Source organism: Gouania willdenowi, chromosome 14 (assembly GCF_900634775.1).
Source record: "Gouania willdenowi chromosome 14, fGouWil2.1, whole genome shotgun sequence".
NCBI lineage: Eukaryota > Metazoa > Chordata > Actinopteri > Blenniiformes > Gobiesocidae > Gouania > Gouania willdenowi.
This window is the reverse complement of record NC_041057.1, coordinates 12339022-12358452: the sequence shown is the minus strand read 5'-3', so window position 1 is coordinate 12358452 and position 19431 is coordinate 12339022. Positions and strand designations below refer to the sequence as shown.

General features: G+C 37.9%; 1 protein-coding gene across 1 annotated transcript in view; it reads left to right on the top strand.

Annotated features, from left to right (window-relative positions):
- Positions 1-19117, top strand: part of fstl4 (follistatin-like 4) — a 181089-nt gene extending 161972 nt beyond the window's left edge. The window contains exons 10-16 of the mRNA XM_028466914.1: positions 413-547; positions 1621-1647; positions 3760-3878; positions 5451-5600; positions 9956-10063; positions 14649-14758; positions 14936-19117. Coding sequence (XP_028322715.1) covers positions 413-547; positions 1621-1647; positions 3760-3878; positions 5451-5600; positions 9956-10063; positions 14649-14758; positions 14936-15638 — 1352 coding nt within the window. The 3' untranslated portion in view covers positions 15639-19117. The remainder of the gene's footprint in view (positions 1-412; positions 548-1620; positions 1648-3759; positions 3879-5450; positions 5601-9955; positions 10064-14648; positions 14759-14935) is intronic.
- Positions 19118-19431: the final 314 nt, after the last annotated feature.

Sequence of the window (19431 nt, the reverse complement as noted above, 5' to 3'; positions counted from 1 at the left end):
AAAACGACTGGGTTGGATTATTCTGTGTTTGAAGAAATCATTAATTTAGTTTAAACAGTTTTGCACCTGACGTACATGTCAGGCAAACAACTTAACAAAAGCGTACGTTACAAGAAATAAATGTGAATGCAAATGAAGTGCTGAAACTGATGTCGAGCCTAACTTAAGAACTTTACTTCACACTGATAAAATCGCAGCATGGTTTGCTTTACTGGAGGCTGGAAACCACAACTTTTTATGGGTTCATCTCATTGCAAGTTCAGCTCAGTAAATACATTTGTCTTTATTCATTTTCAAGGTTTACTTTGAATCAATATGGATATCATACACTGATGAGTTTATAGACAGTAAGTGTGTGTTTCCAGTATTCACCTATTAAGGCTTTGATTTTATATATTCATGTTTCTTTTAGCAAATGGCAGTGAGCTCTTCATCGGTAGTGTTCGGTATGAGGACACCGGCGCCTACACCTGCATTGCCAAGAACGAAGTGGGAGTGGACGAGGATATTTCCTCTTTGTTTGTTGAGGATTCAGCCAAAAAGACCCGTAAGTCTTAAAAATGTGATATTTGCAATAATTTTTCAACTCAGTTGTTTTAAAATGATAAATGGCTGTGGGAGTTCTCCGACATGGCACAGCTGAGAGTGCCGGTGATTTTATTTTTTCTGTGGTTATCCAAAAAAATCCTGACTACATGTCAGTAGCATAAATGAGGCTTTAGAGTCTGTCAGCGCATGTTTCACCGAAATCCTCTGAACTTCATTGTGACTGAACTTGATGCAGGTTATAAAGATCATTACTTGGATGTGGGAATCAAGCACCGTAAATGCTACAATAGATGTGGAGAAGCTGCTTGGAGACGTGCAGAAGGAGATCAGAGCGACGACAGTGAGAGACTGTCAGGAACACACTTCACTGTGATAAAACAGAAAAGCAGTGCTTTAGCAAGAACTTAAATGCACTTTGTGTTTCTACGAGACTCTCAGCACCCCAGTCAGTTACAGGACTGTAATTAATATTTAATGTAGCTTTATTTTCCATTTTATTTCATATTGTGCATTGTTGGAAGGTCACTGCTAAATACATATTTTTTCCATCTATTTTTTATTTGATTTATTCTTTGAAACTTTTACTATTTATGCAATTGCATGCCCTTGATTTCAGTGAGGTTATTAGTACAGTCTGAGCAATAAATGCAATAATAGGCATAATAATTTATTTCAGCTCGGTTTCCGACCTTAGTTTCCTCGTTTTCGACTAAGAATTTTCATTTCTATGCATCTCTATATTTAACTTTTCCCTAATATCTCGACTTTCATCGGTTTGCATCATATTAACAATCGCCACTCAGAAAGGGCTCATTGCAGCAAATTAAACAGAATAATCAATGCCTCTTCGTCTCTCCAGACAAAAGTGATCTCTTAATTTAAGAGGAAATATGAAGCTGTCAACAGCCGAGTGGAACATTTTGTAGCTGTCAAATCGGTTTAGTCTGGATGTTATGTAAAAGAAATGTTTCTTGAAAGACATCTCTTTTATGTTGTCTAAGTAAATTAATGTTTTCCTCTGCTTTCCTTCCCCTCATTTCCTTTTCTGCTTCTCAATGGCTGATCCTGCAGTGGCAAATATTCTGTGGCGAGAGGAAGGTAATACTTGACAGTGTTCAAGTTATTCAGCCAGAATGTGATGCTTCATGTGGATTGCTGCCTAGTGGTTGAGAACGTTGCACACTTATTCTCCTAACTTGCATGCCCAGAGTAAGGTGTGGGGATGTGGGGGTGGGGGGGGGCAGCACTAATGTTGTTGTCTGCAAAGAACCCTATAGCCCAGGAGAAACCACAGTTATTTTTTCACTGTGCATGAATCCATCTTTAGTTTATGCTTCATGTGGTATAATCATATTAGCATTACCACAAGTGGAGCGAGTCTCACTGCTGTGCTGGAAAACCCTCCAATCTAATCCGTTATACATACATGACCTCCCCATGAGATTTGACAACACAAGTTTAAGAAGTTGATAGTTGGTTGTAAGCATTAGGGTTCACTTTAAATCAGTGGTATGTGTAACCCTAGGGGTACAGGAGCACATTGTAGGGGGTACTCAGAAAGATTTAACAATAAAAAATAATCAGGAAATGCTCCTAGTTCCTTTTTAGGATATTTCTGAGACAAATTCACCACAAACTAACAGTACTGTTGCTCAATAAAATACAATATTTTCTCATAATTTATTAAAACAGGGGGTTTTTTTATGCTGTAGATGCCATTTTATCACATTTCAGTTAAAATAATGTCTCCAATTATTCATGTTCAATTACAATTAAATTACAATTACAGCGACCAGCGTCTTTTCCTAATAACAATTAAATTACAATTATTTTTCCAATTACAAGTATGTTCGTAATTGCTAAAGTTCAATTACAATTAATGGCAATTACTGAGCCTGAAATAAATATTGTAGTAAAAGTTCACTTTTGTTAGCATCTCTTATGATAACGTGTCCTAATTAAGCTGTATAATGCACTAAATACACATATTTCATCTAATTTCTACTGATTACCTTGTTAGGATTCCTAATCAATGATAGTATAGGTATTAATATATTTGGTGTGGGCATCTGATCCTTTTTTGTGTCATTATACCCCTAGATTTTTTCTTCATTTTTTTTTATTAAAAGGTGGGAAAAGTTGATATAAAACCTGTTTTAATAATTATTAACTACATACTGTATGTGTAGAACAGGTTTGCGTTCAATTATAATTGATATTTTTTATAGAATTTTCTTGGCAATTACAAATACCAAGTCAATTATCAAAAGTCAATTACAATTTAATTATGATTAAGACAGCAACACATTTTTCAAATTCCAATTATAATTACGCCATCATTGTAATTATTTATCACTTACGCGATTGCAATTATAATTGACCCCAACCCTGCTTCTGACATTAGGACACAATCATTTGCTACACTTTACAAAGGCGATTGTATTTACTTACATGACATAAAAGTCACATAAATTCCACTTGTTTTGAATTTGTAGATTAATCAATAGGAAACCAATGTCTGAGGCACAGTTAGGTATTTAGGAGAGCCCATTGTTTCTTTAATGAAAAATGATATGAAGACGGGGTACACATGATTTGACAAAAATGCAAAGGAGGTACACGGGACAAAAAAGATGGGGAACCACTGGTTTAAAGCACAGTTCTGCCTCATTTAATGAGTGAATTGCACATTGTTTGTGTCTGCATGTGTAACAGTGTTTGTGTTTAGCATGCTTGCACAATTCACAATTTTCCAAAAACAATGTTGTAGTTTGGTATGCTGTGCTCATGACGTGACAGAGGAAACACAATGTCATGACAAGCCGACAAGTCCATCGTTAAATAAAAAAACAAACAGATTCTGTCTGCGTTCACTTCCTGTAATTGATCGCCAATTGTTTGCTAATGAGCTGCACATCTGCCATAGATTTGTGACAGCTTGTTGCTCATCCAACGTGAGCTCTTGATCAATGCTAACTCATGAGCAGCTGTTTCTGCCAAACAGATGTGATGTGAAATTTCCTCTCACATTGACAGTGTCTTTCATTGGGTGCTACCTGCTATGGCTGTAGTGTTGACGTGTGTTTAAAGGCATTGTCAAAACCAACTGTCTATCTCTGCTACCAATACGAGCTTTCTACATTCCTCTATGTATTTGCTGCTTCATGAAAAGCTTTCTCATTTTATTTTCTCACTGTCTTGTCTTTTTAGGGCTTAGTGTGGGAAACATGTTCTATGTGTTTTCTGATGAGGGTATTACAGTTCTTCAGCCCAGTGAATGTGAAATACGCAGACATATGAAGCGCACTGAGAGGATCGTGGCTACCTATGTAAGTCCACCTTCAAACGTGATTGTTTTATAGAATGAATCATTTACGCTGAATTCTGACTTTACTACAGAACATTTATTTACAAATGATATACTAATAGAACATGTGTATTAATACAAAAACATAGCAGAATTGCTAACAATTAAAACTCACTTCAGAGTTTAAAGTGGAGTAGTTTCAGTTACAAATAAAGTTAAAAAAAAGGGTGTCCCGTCTAAAATCTCCAATATAACATTGTTTTTATTGGATTTATTCAGGATATTTTTCAGGTTTTTTTTATTTACTTTATTCAATTGAAGAATATTCATATGTTTGAGGATAAAATCTATGTAACCCATTGGCTAATAATAAATAGGTCAGTTTTTCCTCATACCTACTGTTGCTGACTATTTTTCTCAGAGTAATATCACCTGATAAAGTATTTTCTAACACTCACTACAAAAAAAAAAAAATATGGTAATAAAAGTACGTATGACATGTGGTGATATTGCATGGGTCTTGGTCAATAGTTAAGGTTCAGTATCATATCGGAAATATATAATCAGTTTTGATAATATAAGGTTAAATAAAAGGACATCAAAATGAATAAAATTAGCTTTGGTTAGACTAGATAATTTTTACTCTGGTAACTAAAGTAGAACAGCAAATGTTTGGAAATACTACTGTGCGAGAATGTTTAAAACTGAACAATAAAATTGCACTAAAGGCCTATTCAGTGACACCCACTCACCACCTCACTAAAACAATTGGATTACTTGTGTCCATTACTTAACAGCTTACAACAATAGAGTCCATAAAGTCTATGGCAGCGGCCCCGAGGTTTTTAATCCACTTGAGAACAGTCCTCCCCCAGATAAAATAGACTTGGATGATAAAAGTTACGTGTTCTCTGCACAATGCAGGGGCCTGTAACAGTATTAGAGATCAATGCAACCCTAATAAGCGTCAAGTTAGCCAGGTCCTGCTAGAGAGAGCAGTTTCCCTGTTTTAGTGCAGTGCAGAAAAGGTGGAAACAAGCATGCACACAAACAATGCACGCATGAACACATGCTGGTGTTCAGATTTCAGTCATGTTGGCAGCAGACCAGTCAGCTGTACATTTACAGAGTTGATATAAGTCAGCATATTAAGTAAATGATGGCATCAACCAACCAATGTAAACAGTTATGCTAAAAGGAGATCAAAATCTGTGCGGTTCTGTTGGTTCAGTTTGGATTTTTTGGAGGATTTTTTTAAAGTTCCTTCTTTTAGCAATGCAAACTCGGTTTAACAAGCTATTATCATGAACTGGGTCAATAATAATCAAGTCTATACACAAAGAAAAAATGTGTAACTTAAATTAAACACAATGAAATTATTCAGTAACCTAAATATTTCTCCTTTTCCCTATACTGTTTTGCGAGAGTTACCTTATACCTTTACTATTTATTAATACATATTCAATACACAAAATTTAAAGCATTTAACAACTTCCAATTTTAAATGAAGACACAAAATGCACCACTCTGTACAATCAACTCTCTCTACCCTCTATTGCACCTCACTGTCTCTCATCGCCTTTGTTCTCTGCAGGAGGAGATGTGCCCTAAAGGTGAAGGGGTGTCACCGCAACACTGCGTGTGGTCCTCAGCAGTCAACATCAGAGACAAGTACATCTACGTGACCCAGCCCCTCCAGAGTCGGCTGCTGGTTGTAGACATTCAAGCACAGAAGGTGGTGCAGGTGGGTGGTGGAGGTTGTCAGAGCAGAGCCTCAACTTTAAACCCCAAAAAACAGACTTGAAGTCATTGACTGCATACTTTTATTTTCCTTCTCAATGTTGAAATATCAAAGTTTGTTGGGAGGAAGAATTCATCAATCACCTTTGCTCATTATATTGGCTTTGGCTTCATCAGAGAAACTCAAAGTTTGGACAGAAATCATTTTTATGTCTGGGCCACCTGACAGAAGCTTAGCTACCAGTTTTAGCCAACACCCTCTTTGAGCATCATCAACTCACTGAAACATTAACATTCATATTAACTATGGATGCACCGTTCATGGATGCCACCATTTCACATTCTGATACAATACCAATACTTGGGTATGTGTACTTGCCGATCCCAAGTCTCGATACTTGTACCACAAACACAAAAAACTATTACGCAAAATGCAATGCATTGGAAGACATATTGTATTTTATTCTCTAATTGTTACAACAATATATTAGACAGAACTAATTCATATGAAAACATTTTTAATAATATAAATACATAAAACTGACATTTAAAATAAAATGGGAAAATAGGTCCCTCTGGTGACCAATTGCAAAAAACACAACAGAAATGAAAGACTACCATTCAAAGTCATTGGATGCAATGGTTATCGGTTCCTGGTATTGGTGTATATTAGTGTGGTATTAGACCGATACCCAATACCAGTATCAGTCTTCGTGTTTACATGGAAATGGTATTTCCCAAATTGAGGTTTACATGGAAAAGTAGTTTATTCGGCTTCAGTTAATTCTGCTATACTGTAGGTCTGGGGTTTGGGAAGGCTCTGATTGGACAGTGGATGAACTTGACGTATCACGTCTATCGGGAAAAACACAACATGCTTTTTATTGCCGGCTGTAACACAGTAGACCACTGATTACTGTTTTCACTTTTAATTTGATTGTAGTTTTGAAGCACTAGCTCGACAATAACATACGGTTTCAATTTGGACCGCAGAGTGGAAGGGAGATAGGAACTAATCACTGGTAAAAAGCCCAGTAAAACATTTACCAAGGTCTGTGTGTGTTTAATAAGTTTGTGTCGGTGTGGAAGTCTGCATATTATTGCTTTCGTTCATCCAATCTTTTCACATTGTATCCATGTATTCTGAGGCTCTTATAAATAAATAGTCTCTGCTCTTGTCTGGGCAGCCATCTTGGATTATTATTTAAGTTATTACGAAATAACTTAAAGCGGATTTAAGCAAGAGCAATTATCTAATTCAGAATTAAAATCGGAATAAACCAGCCACCTAAATCAGATTTAAGTATAATTCGGAATTAAATTAGCATTAGGAATTAAGTGTTTACAAGGTCAGTTTAAAGAGGAAATTTTATTCTGCTTTAAAGACAAATTAGAGTTCCCATGTAAACGTGATCAGGATTGGGGCATCCCTAATTTAACCAATGACTTGGAAGATGTGGGAATGGAACTGCTAACCCTTCGGGTTAATAAGCCACAGCTATTTGCATAGTATAGAGTCCCCAGTGTCTATTCTAATTTTAAACACCCTAACTAACAAACGCATGTCCGTGGCTCCAGCAACTTGACAAGAGTCAAAGGGAAGCCAGTCATTTTTTTTTTTTTTTTTTCCCACTCAACATCTAGATTTTCATTCATGTAAAGATTCAAAGTATTGCAATATTTCACCTAAGAAGTTATGGCAGAGCAACAACATGCAGTTAGAGTGGCTCGTTGAGAATGTATTTCAATGGTTAAAGGAATTGTAAAACTTAAAACTCAAAAATGTAGTAAGGAAAAAGAGAATAGCCCTTACAAGCTTTAGTTCCCTTTTGTCCTTTCCAAGATCTCACATATTTTGAAGCCTGAAGTTTCTAGAATCATCTATGCAAACGTGTATTTTACAGAAAAAATTCAAAGAGAAACTTACATCAAATCAATAACATTTGCGAAATATGTGATTAGCATTCAGCTCAGAGAATTTCTAAAGTACTGCAGTGCTACAAGTGTGAGATAACAAATGCATGGTAAAATAAATCAAACGCACCCCAAGAGCCTGAAACAATATGGTGCCCAGGTGGGTTCTGCCTCTGTCGCCATTTATCATGCCTGTAGCGGGTGTTTAGGGACTAAATCCCTCTGGGGTCCTTTCCAGGGTCAGCATCATTTATACTGAGAGACTCGATGAGAAAAAATAGACCCAACTCAAGGTGAAAGGAAAAAAGAGACACAGCAAGAGTGGAGCGAATGACAGGAGAGCAGCTTACAGAGTAAATCACACTGCAAAAAGAGAATAAAAACATGACGCTGTGAATTATAGAAAAATAATCTGGAGACTAATTTTGAAGTTATCCTGGGACTTTTAATGGAAGCAGCTTCTTTTTTTTTGTTTGTTTGTGCACCGCATTTTTAGTCCTTTGTCTCAGTCAAAAAAAAATTTTAACAATCATGTCTCACATCCATAAAAATCACAGATCTATGAGTAGATTTTTGTAGTTGTCTTAACTCATTAGTTGTTGACACAAAACAAATAGATCTGGCACCTGTATGGACCTCTGTTACAATCCTAACCTTGACTCTGGATTGTCAGATGTTTCCACCTCGACCCCCCTCAGGGTCTGGAAAACAAATGATGCATCAGCTAATTAGGAGGTAGGCCAGATGGTTAGTATCAGTAGTTATGTAGTCACTTAGAGAAGCTCTGGCCCCATTGGTGTTTTTTGGCTTTAGCGAGCAGTTTTGGCTGAACAGTTTGACAAAAACACTTAATAGAAAATATTTTCCAGTATATTTATGACACCTTCCGCCATCTGCAGGCATGAGTCATCACGTTGTCAAAGGATTCATCCATCCACCCACTAATCATCCTTTTTTTCCAAATGCTAAATCAAAATTGATTTTCTCATTTACGGTGCTGATCTGTTTAAACATAATGGTTTAGTACCATCCGCGTTTACACATGTTGACATTTTTAAAGATCACATTTTCCTTTCAGGAAAAACAAATCTAAAATAGCCATTATGTTAATTTCAAAAAGATGAAGTAAAGAGAGTGAGAGGACATGGCGATATTGACACATAAACCTAAACTAAACCAAATGACAGCAGTTTTAAATAAGGTAGGCAAAAAGATGATCAACAAAGGTTCCAAATCCCGAAACAACAGGATTGGATAACGTTAAAACCAATAGTTAAAAACAAACAATAGGATAGATGGACCACTAATGAAATAAAATCATAATCCTGGAGATGTGTAAAAGTGTGATGGTGCTACAGAGCTATACAAGTTAAATATGTACTTTTCAACCAGCTCATCATAAGCCAATCAACCCAACATAAAACCATCAGGAATGCTAAAGTCACACTGATAGTAAAATGAAACAAGTTATTAAAGAGTCTTATAGTCTTGTAAAGTCTAGATCCTTTGTCATCCCCAAATAATCCAAAAAATGCTTTTAAAAATCACCATGAACAATTAAGACCCAAAGGATGCATTTGGTAGAAAGTCAAAATGCATTTAGAAAACAAGGTTTATTGTCCCCTTTATGTTGTAAATGCATTGGAGTCTAACCCCAGCATTGCCCTTGCTACCATAACCAAGCAACCTGAAAACCAGTCACAGGTGAATTACCCAAACCACTCCACCTTTTCCTCATACATAGGAGCACATTCTGAGCTGACTGTTAGCTGACCAGTGCAGAGACCTGAAACCATAGTGCAGAGCTTGTGGTCTTGCTTCACTGGCGAGGGTGTCAGCATCCTACAGCAGGGTAATGGATTGTGTTGTTGTTGTTGACATTGCAGCAAATCAGAGGTTTAGCATATTTCCCCTCTCTGTCTTTCTTGGTTTCATGTTAGTTTGCTTTTCTCCTCCACCCTACCATCACCCAGCACTTTTCTTTATTTCTTCAAGTCTTTTATCTAATATCTGTCAAATGCTTCCTGTTAGAAAATTCATAGATATATCAAATATTACACTTCATCCACACCTCTGCTCGTACATTAAGGCTGAATTTAACTTCCCCTTCCTTATAGATGTGTATTCATGTGATCTGTTAATTCACATGTGGGTTTTTATCGAATAAAGATAAAAAATAATATTTTTTAAAATTGCTGGGAAAAGACAAGAAAACCAATAGTCAATGGGTTTTATTTATCATGTTCATGCACACTTAAGCAACCAGTTGTTTGGAAAGAAAAGAGGGAATCACAAATGTATGAAAAACAAATGTGCAAACTGAAATTAGGGAGGAGTTCATTTATGTCTTAAGCGATTGAAGCTCAAGGAAGCTCAAACTTGATCAACAATCAGGATCATGCTAACTATTTGGTTCTTCTTCCTCACTCCCTATATGTCCTTTAGGCAATAGCAACAGATCCGTATCCAGTGAAGCTACTCTATGATAAATCACATGACCAGGTGTGGGTCCTCACATGGGGAGACATGGAGAGGACACATCCAACCCTTCAGGTAAGTCTGACATGGTAACTTTACAAAGACAGGATGCTGTATTGTATGATGAAATGATTTGTCACAAATCTCATCATCAGATCATAAAACTCTGACACTGAAACTTTGTTGCCGATTAATTTTGAACATTGTGGTTTGGATGCATTTTCAGCTGTGCTAAATGTTGAAACCACCAAAGATGAGTTAGACTTTCCTTCGGCCAGTATTTCACAAACGTTTCCCTTTTTATCAAATGGTGCATACCTCCTCTTCATATCACAAGTACCCCCTCCATTTGGCTGTGGAATCAGTGGGCTCCCCTAAAATCCTTCCAGTGTCTCGAACATGGTTCCCTAAGGTTTAAGTCAAAAGCTTTTAACAACTAAATTGAACTTAGAGGAAAACATTATTCTTCAAATCTTTTTATGCATTTTTATTTCATTTTACTTCAATTTACAGCTATTCTAGGATTTTTTTCAGCTCTAAACAATCAAATAATCTACGAATCTCTTAGGGGGCTAAATTACATGAAAAATATACAAAGTACCCCTAAGACAGAAAAAGCATGTCTCATTACTAAATGCATATGGTTGTGCATCTACATCTTTGTTTACTTGAGTGTTTACGTGACAACATTTAATCTATGCATGTTATACGCATTTACTACATCTGCAAAATAGCAATTCACAAATGCTGTGGGCATATGCCCAGCGTCCCTTAGGATTTGCTGTTGTTGGAGGCTTCACAGATGAGAAATGATCACAGGTGTGGTTGTACAGAATACATCTCAGGGGATGTTGGTGGAGTTGGGGGGGGGGGGGGGTGTAGAGAGGGTTGGATAGGTGGAGGAGAGAGGAAAGGGAGGAGTGTTGGTGGTACCTGTGGGGAAAATGAAGCGCTTTTTAAAGGGCCACTGTTTACTCGTGCCTGTTTAGTCTCTGCAGCAGAGTAGGACCACTGCTGTGAATAAAGCCACCGAGGGATTCTCCTGTAATGTGCGTAACAGACACAAACATGTTTATTGTTCTTTTTCATCCCACTGGAGAGCAGTATTCCATTATAACAGTGTGAGGTGTTTGGGGAAGTGTTGTGACAATTATTATAAAGAGAGCAAATGAATGATACACTCTAACATGTATTTTTTTAACTCAGCGACTCCCACGTAATCCACTCACTTAACTTTGAGATGAGATTATTTGGTATCACTTTAATTAATCACAATAAAACTAATACATCAATTTCATATACATTTTTTGGACACTCATAGTCGCTTTACAGAATTAAGGCATTATTCTTTCACGCCACACTTAGTGGTGGTAAACTACTATTGTAGCCACAGCTGCCCTGGGAAAGACTGACGGATGCTAGGCTGCCATAGTATTGCCCAAGGACACAATGACAGATACCACTGAGGTGAATGTCACCCCACTGTGGGACCTGGAATTCTCAGTGGTCTCCCATCCAACTACTAACCAGGACAAGACCTGCTTAGCTTCAGAGATCTAACGAGATGGGGCAATGACAGGCTGGGATGGCCACTCCTTGAAGTTTTATTCATAAAGGCTGACATTATGCTTTTATTATTATGACATGACTCCTGTCATTAGCATGAATAAGGTGTCATGAAGTCTGTCGTTCATTACCCTAACCCCACTAGATTCCTCCACCTAACCCACAAAATGCCAACATAGCTCCAAAGGTGTCAATTCAAACTTTCGGCTGAAGAGTAAGACAATTGTTTGTTTGTTCTGTTTTTTGTTTTTCTGCTGATTGCCAAAATTCAAATAATTTAGCGAAAGGTGCCATAATTTAACAAACAATACTTAATGACAGCTTCATGACAGCCTTCATGACACCTTATTCATGCTAATGACAGATGTTGACAGCGTGTAGCTCCTATACGTCAACCTAATATATATATATATATATATATATATAGAAAGTTTCTATTTATATAACTCAAAAGGGGGATGCTTTGATAAGCTGTCTGCATTGTTGACTGCCATCAAAGCTGTAAAACATTTTTTTTTTTTACTTTAAATCACCTTGCTTCCTCTTGCAGTTCATTCATAGATAATGAATAATTAACGAGTGGGCCATGAAAACCATCAAAAAATGAAATTACAGGGAAACCGCATAATGGATCGAAGGCCACTTGGATCACACCACAAGTAAATGGTCTGATAATGTCATTACCATTTGGACTGAAAGTAATTGACCTGTTCAGCTACAGCCTGTCACCACCGGAGGCCCCGCTTCGCTTCCTGTGGATCATACACGTCCACGAGCACCTGTGCGTGTGTGCGTGTGTGTGTGGGCTGGGTAATTGTGAGCAGGCAAGTTTGAGGATGGCTAAATAACGCTGTGTAAACATTGATGGGAGTGTGATCGTCAATTCATTAGAGAAGACAAATGGAGGAATCTCAGCCAGGCAGAGAGGGACGTGGCCTTTCAGGCTGTCAGTCCAGCACACGGATATGTGCCAGAGGGAGATTAAACTCACACCCACATTGGTTTTCTGTGCACATGTGCACAGTTTGTCTACAGCCGTTTCCTGCCCCAAAGAATAGATTTCATTCTGATTATTACTTTGTTACCTGATAATTACTTTATTGTAAGAGTAGTGGCCTTATATATATTAATAAGCATTTGCTTGTGTCTTTTTTATTCCTTCAAAAAGCTATGTTGATGTCTACCATTGCCTGTAACATCTGCTCTGTATTTACACTGCAGGACAAGGATTTTAAATGCATCTTTTGTTGATAATTTTAACACCTTTCAGTCAAACTGATGTTAGAATTGTATTTACAGCTTTAAAAATAGATATCAATACACTTAGACCGTGGAAAAATCTACACGAAAACACAGAAATGTGCATTATTTAGAACAATTTAGAATTGGATGGCTGAATTTGTGCTTTGTACTTAAAGGAGCATAGGGCAGGATCTAAAAATCAGACTCCATAGTGACACCACGGTGGTTAGTGTAACTGCAGCCATCAGCCAAGCCACCAATGCGACGGCACCGAACGAGTCGGGTTCAGACAGTATTTTAGAGCTGGTGTTCGGGTTTGGTCACGTAGTGTCGCTTGCGTGCAGCATTCTTGCTGTCCTGCTGCAGCAGCCACAGCTGATGTAGCAGCCACAGCTGATGTAGCCCTGAAAAATGCAACTTTATCTGTAACAGTGAGAGCTGTGATTCACGGTGCAGGAAGAATGGAGCAGAGGACAATTATAAAGGAACAAAACATTCCTTTTTCTGCACAATAAAATGAATTATTCTTATCTTTGATACATGGATTACGTAAATAGATCCAATGGGTCTCTTGCGTGCACTGCGCCCCTGTTTATGTTTCACTTTGGCTGATCTAATGTTGACATTAACAGTCTGTTAATAAAATCGGTGCTGATCACTAAAAGAAACTTAATTATGTAATTTCTTTGAAATAAATTATGAGGTTTTCACTGTTGGGGCCGAGAAAATGGCGACCACCGTTCACGTCTTCTTTCAGTCTCCAAGTCGTCTTCTTCTCATTCTTTTTTATTTCTGGTATTTATAGCGTCATTTGACTTCACCATCAGTGTCATTTAATTTGACTTCATGTCCTCAGAACTGTGTGTGAACTCATTCTCTTTGGTTTAGAGTGCTACAGTAAGTAGGGGCTTTGCTTCCTTCAGCCCCTTTTCAAACTTACGTTGTGCCTTTTCTTGTGCTGTTGGTTTTATATTTTAAAGCACTCGTTGAAAAATGTATTCACTCTGACCTCCTCGATCAGCAAATACCAGAAACGTATAGAAGACACAAACAGCTTTTGGTTTCTGTTTGAGGATTTGGTGTAAGCTAGGTCCAAACTTTAAACCTCTCCTGATTTGGAACACAAGGCAAATGTCTATGTTAATCAGAAAAAGTAGAGACTGAAGAGTAATATTGATGTTGATGCCTGTGTCTCCTCCAGCACTAAAGCCGAACATCTACCGGATGCCCAGTGGGGGGCCTGACTCCACATTTTCCTCACGGCTATGAAAACATTAGCCAATAAAACTAATGCTTTTCAAGTCTTTCCTTTTCTCCACCGACCTGAACATCTCATACATTTCAAACTAAACAACCGCCTTTCTCTCAGTGCTTGCAAAACATGAAAAGAATCCTCGTTATAAAAAGTCATTACAACCAGTGCAGAATGATGATCATAAATGAGGTTCACTGTGCAATCACTCATGTATTATTAGGCAGCTGCTGTGGTCCACAGAGCTGCAGGTGCTTTGGTCTTAATGCCACCAGCTTCTCTTTGTTATCTCTCATCCTCAGATTTCATATCCACACCTTTAGCGAAGAGCCTTAGTTGAGTTTTTTTTATGCTCCCACTATGCTGACTGGTCTAATACCTGAGGGGAATTTGAATCTGAGTGTGCAGCTTTTTGCCTTTTAATACTTGCCGTAAAGGTCTGGAGTAGATTTTTTGAAAAGTGTTCAGCTTAAGAAAACTTAAGCAAGCCGGACACATCAAGCAATTCTAGGTTTTTTGCTTTTTAATTAAATTTGCTGATTTGCTTCACTTTTCATGATTTTTCAGCAATTATGCCTTGTTGCCAATATTTTTGTGCAGGTTATCCCTCAAGTCAGTGTGGGAGAAGTGCACCACGCCATCCACACAACTTTCCAAAGGGTCAACAACTTCTTCATCCCAGCCACTAACCTGATCATCACTCACGTGAGGTAAGCAGTTCACACTCAGCCACCTCTGATGTCACTGCTTGCTCATTTCTGCCATCCTCCACGAATAAACGAGAAAAGAGCAAATTAGATTTCTAATGAGAATTTAGATGTGTATTAATCACCGTCCAAACTGTCTGGAAAGGCTATTAACCTTTTTGTTGAACTTTGCCCACTCAGGTTTGCCTTTGTATTCCTCAAAAATGAGCCAGCGGTCCACAAGATTGATCTGGAGACCCTCCACCGAGTCAAGACCATCAGCCTTAAGAACTACAGCTGCATCCCTGTCAGTATGGCCTACACGCATTTGAGCGGCTTTTATTTCGTCCAGTGTCAAAGCAACAGACGCCGGCAGGCCCCGCCTCAGCTACTCATCGACAGTGTCACAGACGCTGTGATTGGTCCAAATCATAATATCACCGGTCGGGCTTACATATCACCGGATGGACGATACATCGTGACTCCTGATCTACAGAGCTCCAAGCTGGTTGTACAGACGGTGTCGTTCCAGGGAGAGCTGAGTCTGAACCAGGAGATAAACTGGTCCTTATCTGTCTCTGATCTGATTTTCCAGCGTTCTTTTACAGAATCCAACCAGCATTTGGTTGTTGCCACCTCGGCCTCAGGGACAGAGCTGCTGTTTGCTGATCTGTCGTCAGGCCACACAGAGGAACTAAAGAGCCTCAAGGAGCCGTTGGCCCCCAAATCCTGGCCATGGGACGGCCCCAACAGAGTAGTGGTCTCCAGCGGCTTGTTTGGACAGTACCTGGTTACACCGTCAGTCGAGTCACTTTTTGTCCTCAATGGCAAACAGAGAACGCCACACTGTGAGGTGTCAGACATCAAAAGAGGGAACACAGTTGTTTGGGTTGGCGAGGTATGAGTACAAAGACAAAAGATGAGGAAAAACAGAGTTAGAGGAAGACATACAGTACATAAAAAAAGAGAAGCCCAACCTTTTATCAATTTTACCGTGAACTCATAATGTGGGCTTGACCCTGGGACTGGGACAGAAGGCACACACCTGGGTTTGATGTTACGACCATACTCTTAAAAACAGAGTAAAGGAGGGGGAAAAAAAAAACTGAAAATTGTTGTGATATTTTGTTGGGAGAAAGTGTCAATGCCATCCAGTGCAACAGTGATCTATGTGCACTTAATTATACAGAATTGTAGATTATTGCACTTCCTTCCATATTATCACAGCAAAAAAAAAGTAACTGAAGAGAATTTATTATTGAACTATGAACTATGCACAATATCCACTTTTTTAGTCTAAAAAGCTTTCCTGACTTTTGTTTTTTTCTCAACAATGTCTGTCATTCTCACCAGTGATGCATTCAATCACCACAAATTGTCTGTCCCGTCTGTCTTTAGTGTACACGTGTTCTTGGTCCTTTTTCAAAACCATGACCATAATCTGTTTACTAGCCTTTGGTATTGTGCTGTGCTCTACCTGAAAGCTTTTGTTGTCCTCATGTCGGTGGAGGTTGGCTTTAATGCACATATGGGAAACACTATTTATGTTGTCTATCCAAAGAGCGCAATTGGTCCATTAGCTGTCTACAGTGAACACTACAGTCTCAGAAAGACAAACCTAGAAATAAAAAATACACTTCCTGTTATCTTGCAGATGTTTTTTTCCTTCCCTTGCCGTCTTTCACGTTTGTTCTGAAACTGTAACTTGGTGCTTTGCAGAGGGAGCCTGGAAATGCCATTTATACCACTTAACAGATTCCCTCAGGGTTACGACGCTGGTTCACACCAACCCGTATGCTGAGGCCAAGCCAACGCATTAACAGCTTTGCCACCTGACAGGCTGTGAGCATTTCTGCATTCTTCATAAAAATGGAGTCAGGCATTAAAATTGGACTCCAAGCAGATAAACAGAAACTTAAAAAAAAAAACAACAACAACAACCATTGAATACTTTGTTTTAAAACTCATGATGAAAGAAGGCCTCGGTAAAATAAAAGGAGAACAGGAAATTATTAAAAAAAAGTTTTAAAAGGAGAATATACCGTATATCTTACATGTCCACGCAATAACTTAACACCAGCAGCTGTCCCTCATGTTTTGAATGTGTAGTTTTGGCTGGAGACTCTTTTCTCTACTGGCACTAATCTTTGTATTGACACAGCTTCTCGAGGGATGTAACGTTATCAAGAAAGTGCTGGGACTGTATTTTTTCTAGGTCTGCAGCCTTATGGCAGCAGTTTCATGTTATAAAGCCTCCTACTGAAAAAAAATAAATAAATAAATACTAATACAGCCGCCTACACCTTAAGGCTTCAACATGCAGGTAGGAAATAGGATCCATAATGTTACAGAAGTTACTTTGTTTGATTCACTTTAAAGAGTAAATATTTCTGTAAGCTTAAGAGCAATACACATTTTAGAGGCTGACATTATTCAAAAACGCATATTCTTTTTTTGTGGGGGTTACATGTTTATCAGAAATAAACATTGTAGCATCTTTAAATAAAACTTGGAATTGCAGCTGGCTAATGTAATTATAGTCTGTCTCTCTCTCAAATGCTTTAGTGATATTGGGTTGTGATTCAAAAAAAAAAAAAAAAAAAAGATTAGCCTTTTATATACACTTTCACAAACTCAATGTCTCCAGCTGACTACAGTTGTGTTCATGCTAATATTTGGTTGAAAAGAAAAAAAATGACAAGTATAGCCAATTTGTCAGGGATGTCCAGAGAAATGGAAAAGACAGCAACCGTATAAAATCATATTGCCCAATGCAAACACACAATCATTACATCATTACAACTGCCAGTTTACGGTCAACTCTGACATAGACTTTGGTACACTAAGCTCTTTCTGCTCATAATTTGTATTATTAGACTCTGATGATCTTTTTGGACAATTTGCAATTTTAATTCTAATTAAGTATTTTTCTCGACTAATACCAGAACGGAAGAAGCCTTCCGGATGAAAGGTGAAATGTTTGAGCAAAACTTCAAGTGCAGTTGCCTCAAATAAGCAACTAGAATCAACATAGTTTCTGGCAATCTGCAGACCCGTACCAAATTCATTCAGATGTTCAAATTCAAACAAAGCAATGCAGGGAAAATGCCTTGCCTGAGGACACAATGGCTAAAATTGGGATTATACAGTATTTAAACAGGAACGCCATCACTTGGGCCCAAATTACTGTCATCCATTGTATAGACAGACCCAATAGAAACATGTTCCTTACTTACAGTTGAGTAATTGATGGGTTGGTTAAGCATGGTTGAAACTCTTCAGGTATAACCGATGTCAAATGTTGGCTTTTTAAGCATGTGTCCCTTAGTCTTGTGAATTTATGTATTAGTATCTGTTAAAATGAACAAGACAGCAAGACTCTTAAAATGCTTATTGCTTTATCTAAAATCACACAATATTCCCTGGACTAAATACTGAGCACTTAAGATATGTTTTAATTCAATATATCGACATTAAAACAGTAACAGTAATTTGTTAAATATTCTATCCCAATGCATATTTGTGCCTGTAAGTTGATAGAACTCAAGCTGTGTGTGGAAAAAAAGAAAGAGATTGGGCAGATGTGTATTTGTGACTTTGGTATTTGCTGCTTATTTGCCTCGAGAACATTTCTAGCCAGTAGGCCAGCTAGATGAAAACATTCAAAGACAAGGTGTTCATATTTTGGTGAGGTTTCCTAGACCACTGTTGCACTGAGACAATAATTATATATATGGCAAAGATTGTAGCGTTTTGGAATGCAGAGTTGTAGAAATGGTACTACAGTTTGGTGTATCAAAGGGGTACAATTTTAGGTGCTGTTGTCTGGATTATCATAATAGCCAACGTTAAATTTCTCTGAATCCCCTGGAATCTGATTGCTGCAGCTTATGCATGTAATGTAAAGAAACAAAATCAGTCAATTTAATAGCCGCCGACTTCTGTTAGAAGTCGCAACCAGTTAACAGTCACAGTAGCTTGCAAAAAGGGAACGTTTGTTGCCCTTCACAATCACGTTTGTCAGCTTCTCTCACAGTTATCCATTAGTAAGATGTCAAATAGAGAGTCAGAAAGAAAATGAGCAAAGAGACCGCACCTATGTTTGCTGATATATCCACGTTTTTTGGCTAGCTCAAGTTTGTTTGGATCTACCGTCAGTGTCACATGTCTATTTCTGTACCTCTCCTTTAACCCCGGCTAAGGGGCAGCAGAGCTGATCCGTTACGTGTGGTTAGACATTTAAAGGAGCCACTGTTGTAGATAACATTGTTTATGGTTAGACATGACAAAATTGACTGTACAGTTTTCTTTATGCATTTTGTGTGTTCTGGTTTATGAAGAAATTGTTTTGTAAGAAAAAAAAATAAATATATTGTAAAAATCCTTCTGGCTTTTTATTACATCACAGAATCACATTTGATATTGAGTAACTCTGGATTAAAAACTTGTTTTATCTACCCAGCAGATAATTGTTCCATTTATCGGCCTCTGTGTTCACAAACATTAAAAAAAAAAAAAAAAAAAAAAAAAAAAAAACAGGAGTAAAAATATTTAGACCACTGGTTCTCAACCTTGGGGTCGCAAGACACTGGGCGATGCCTTCAAGAAACCAATTTTTTTTTTTTTAAATAAATAGAGCCCTTTTTTTTTTTTTTTTTGCTTATTTTTACCCTTTTTCTGCAACTACACCAAACTTG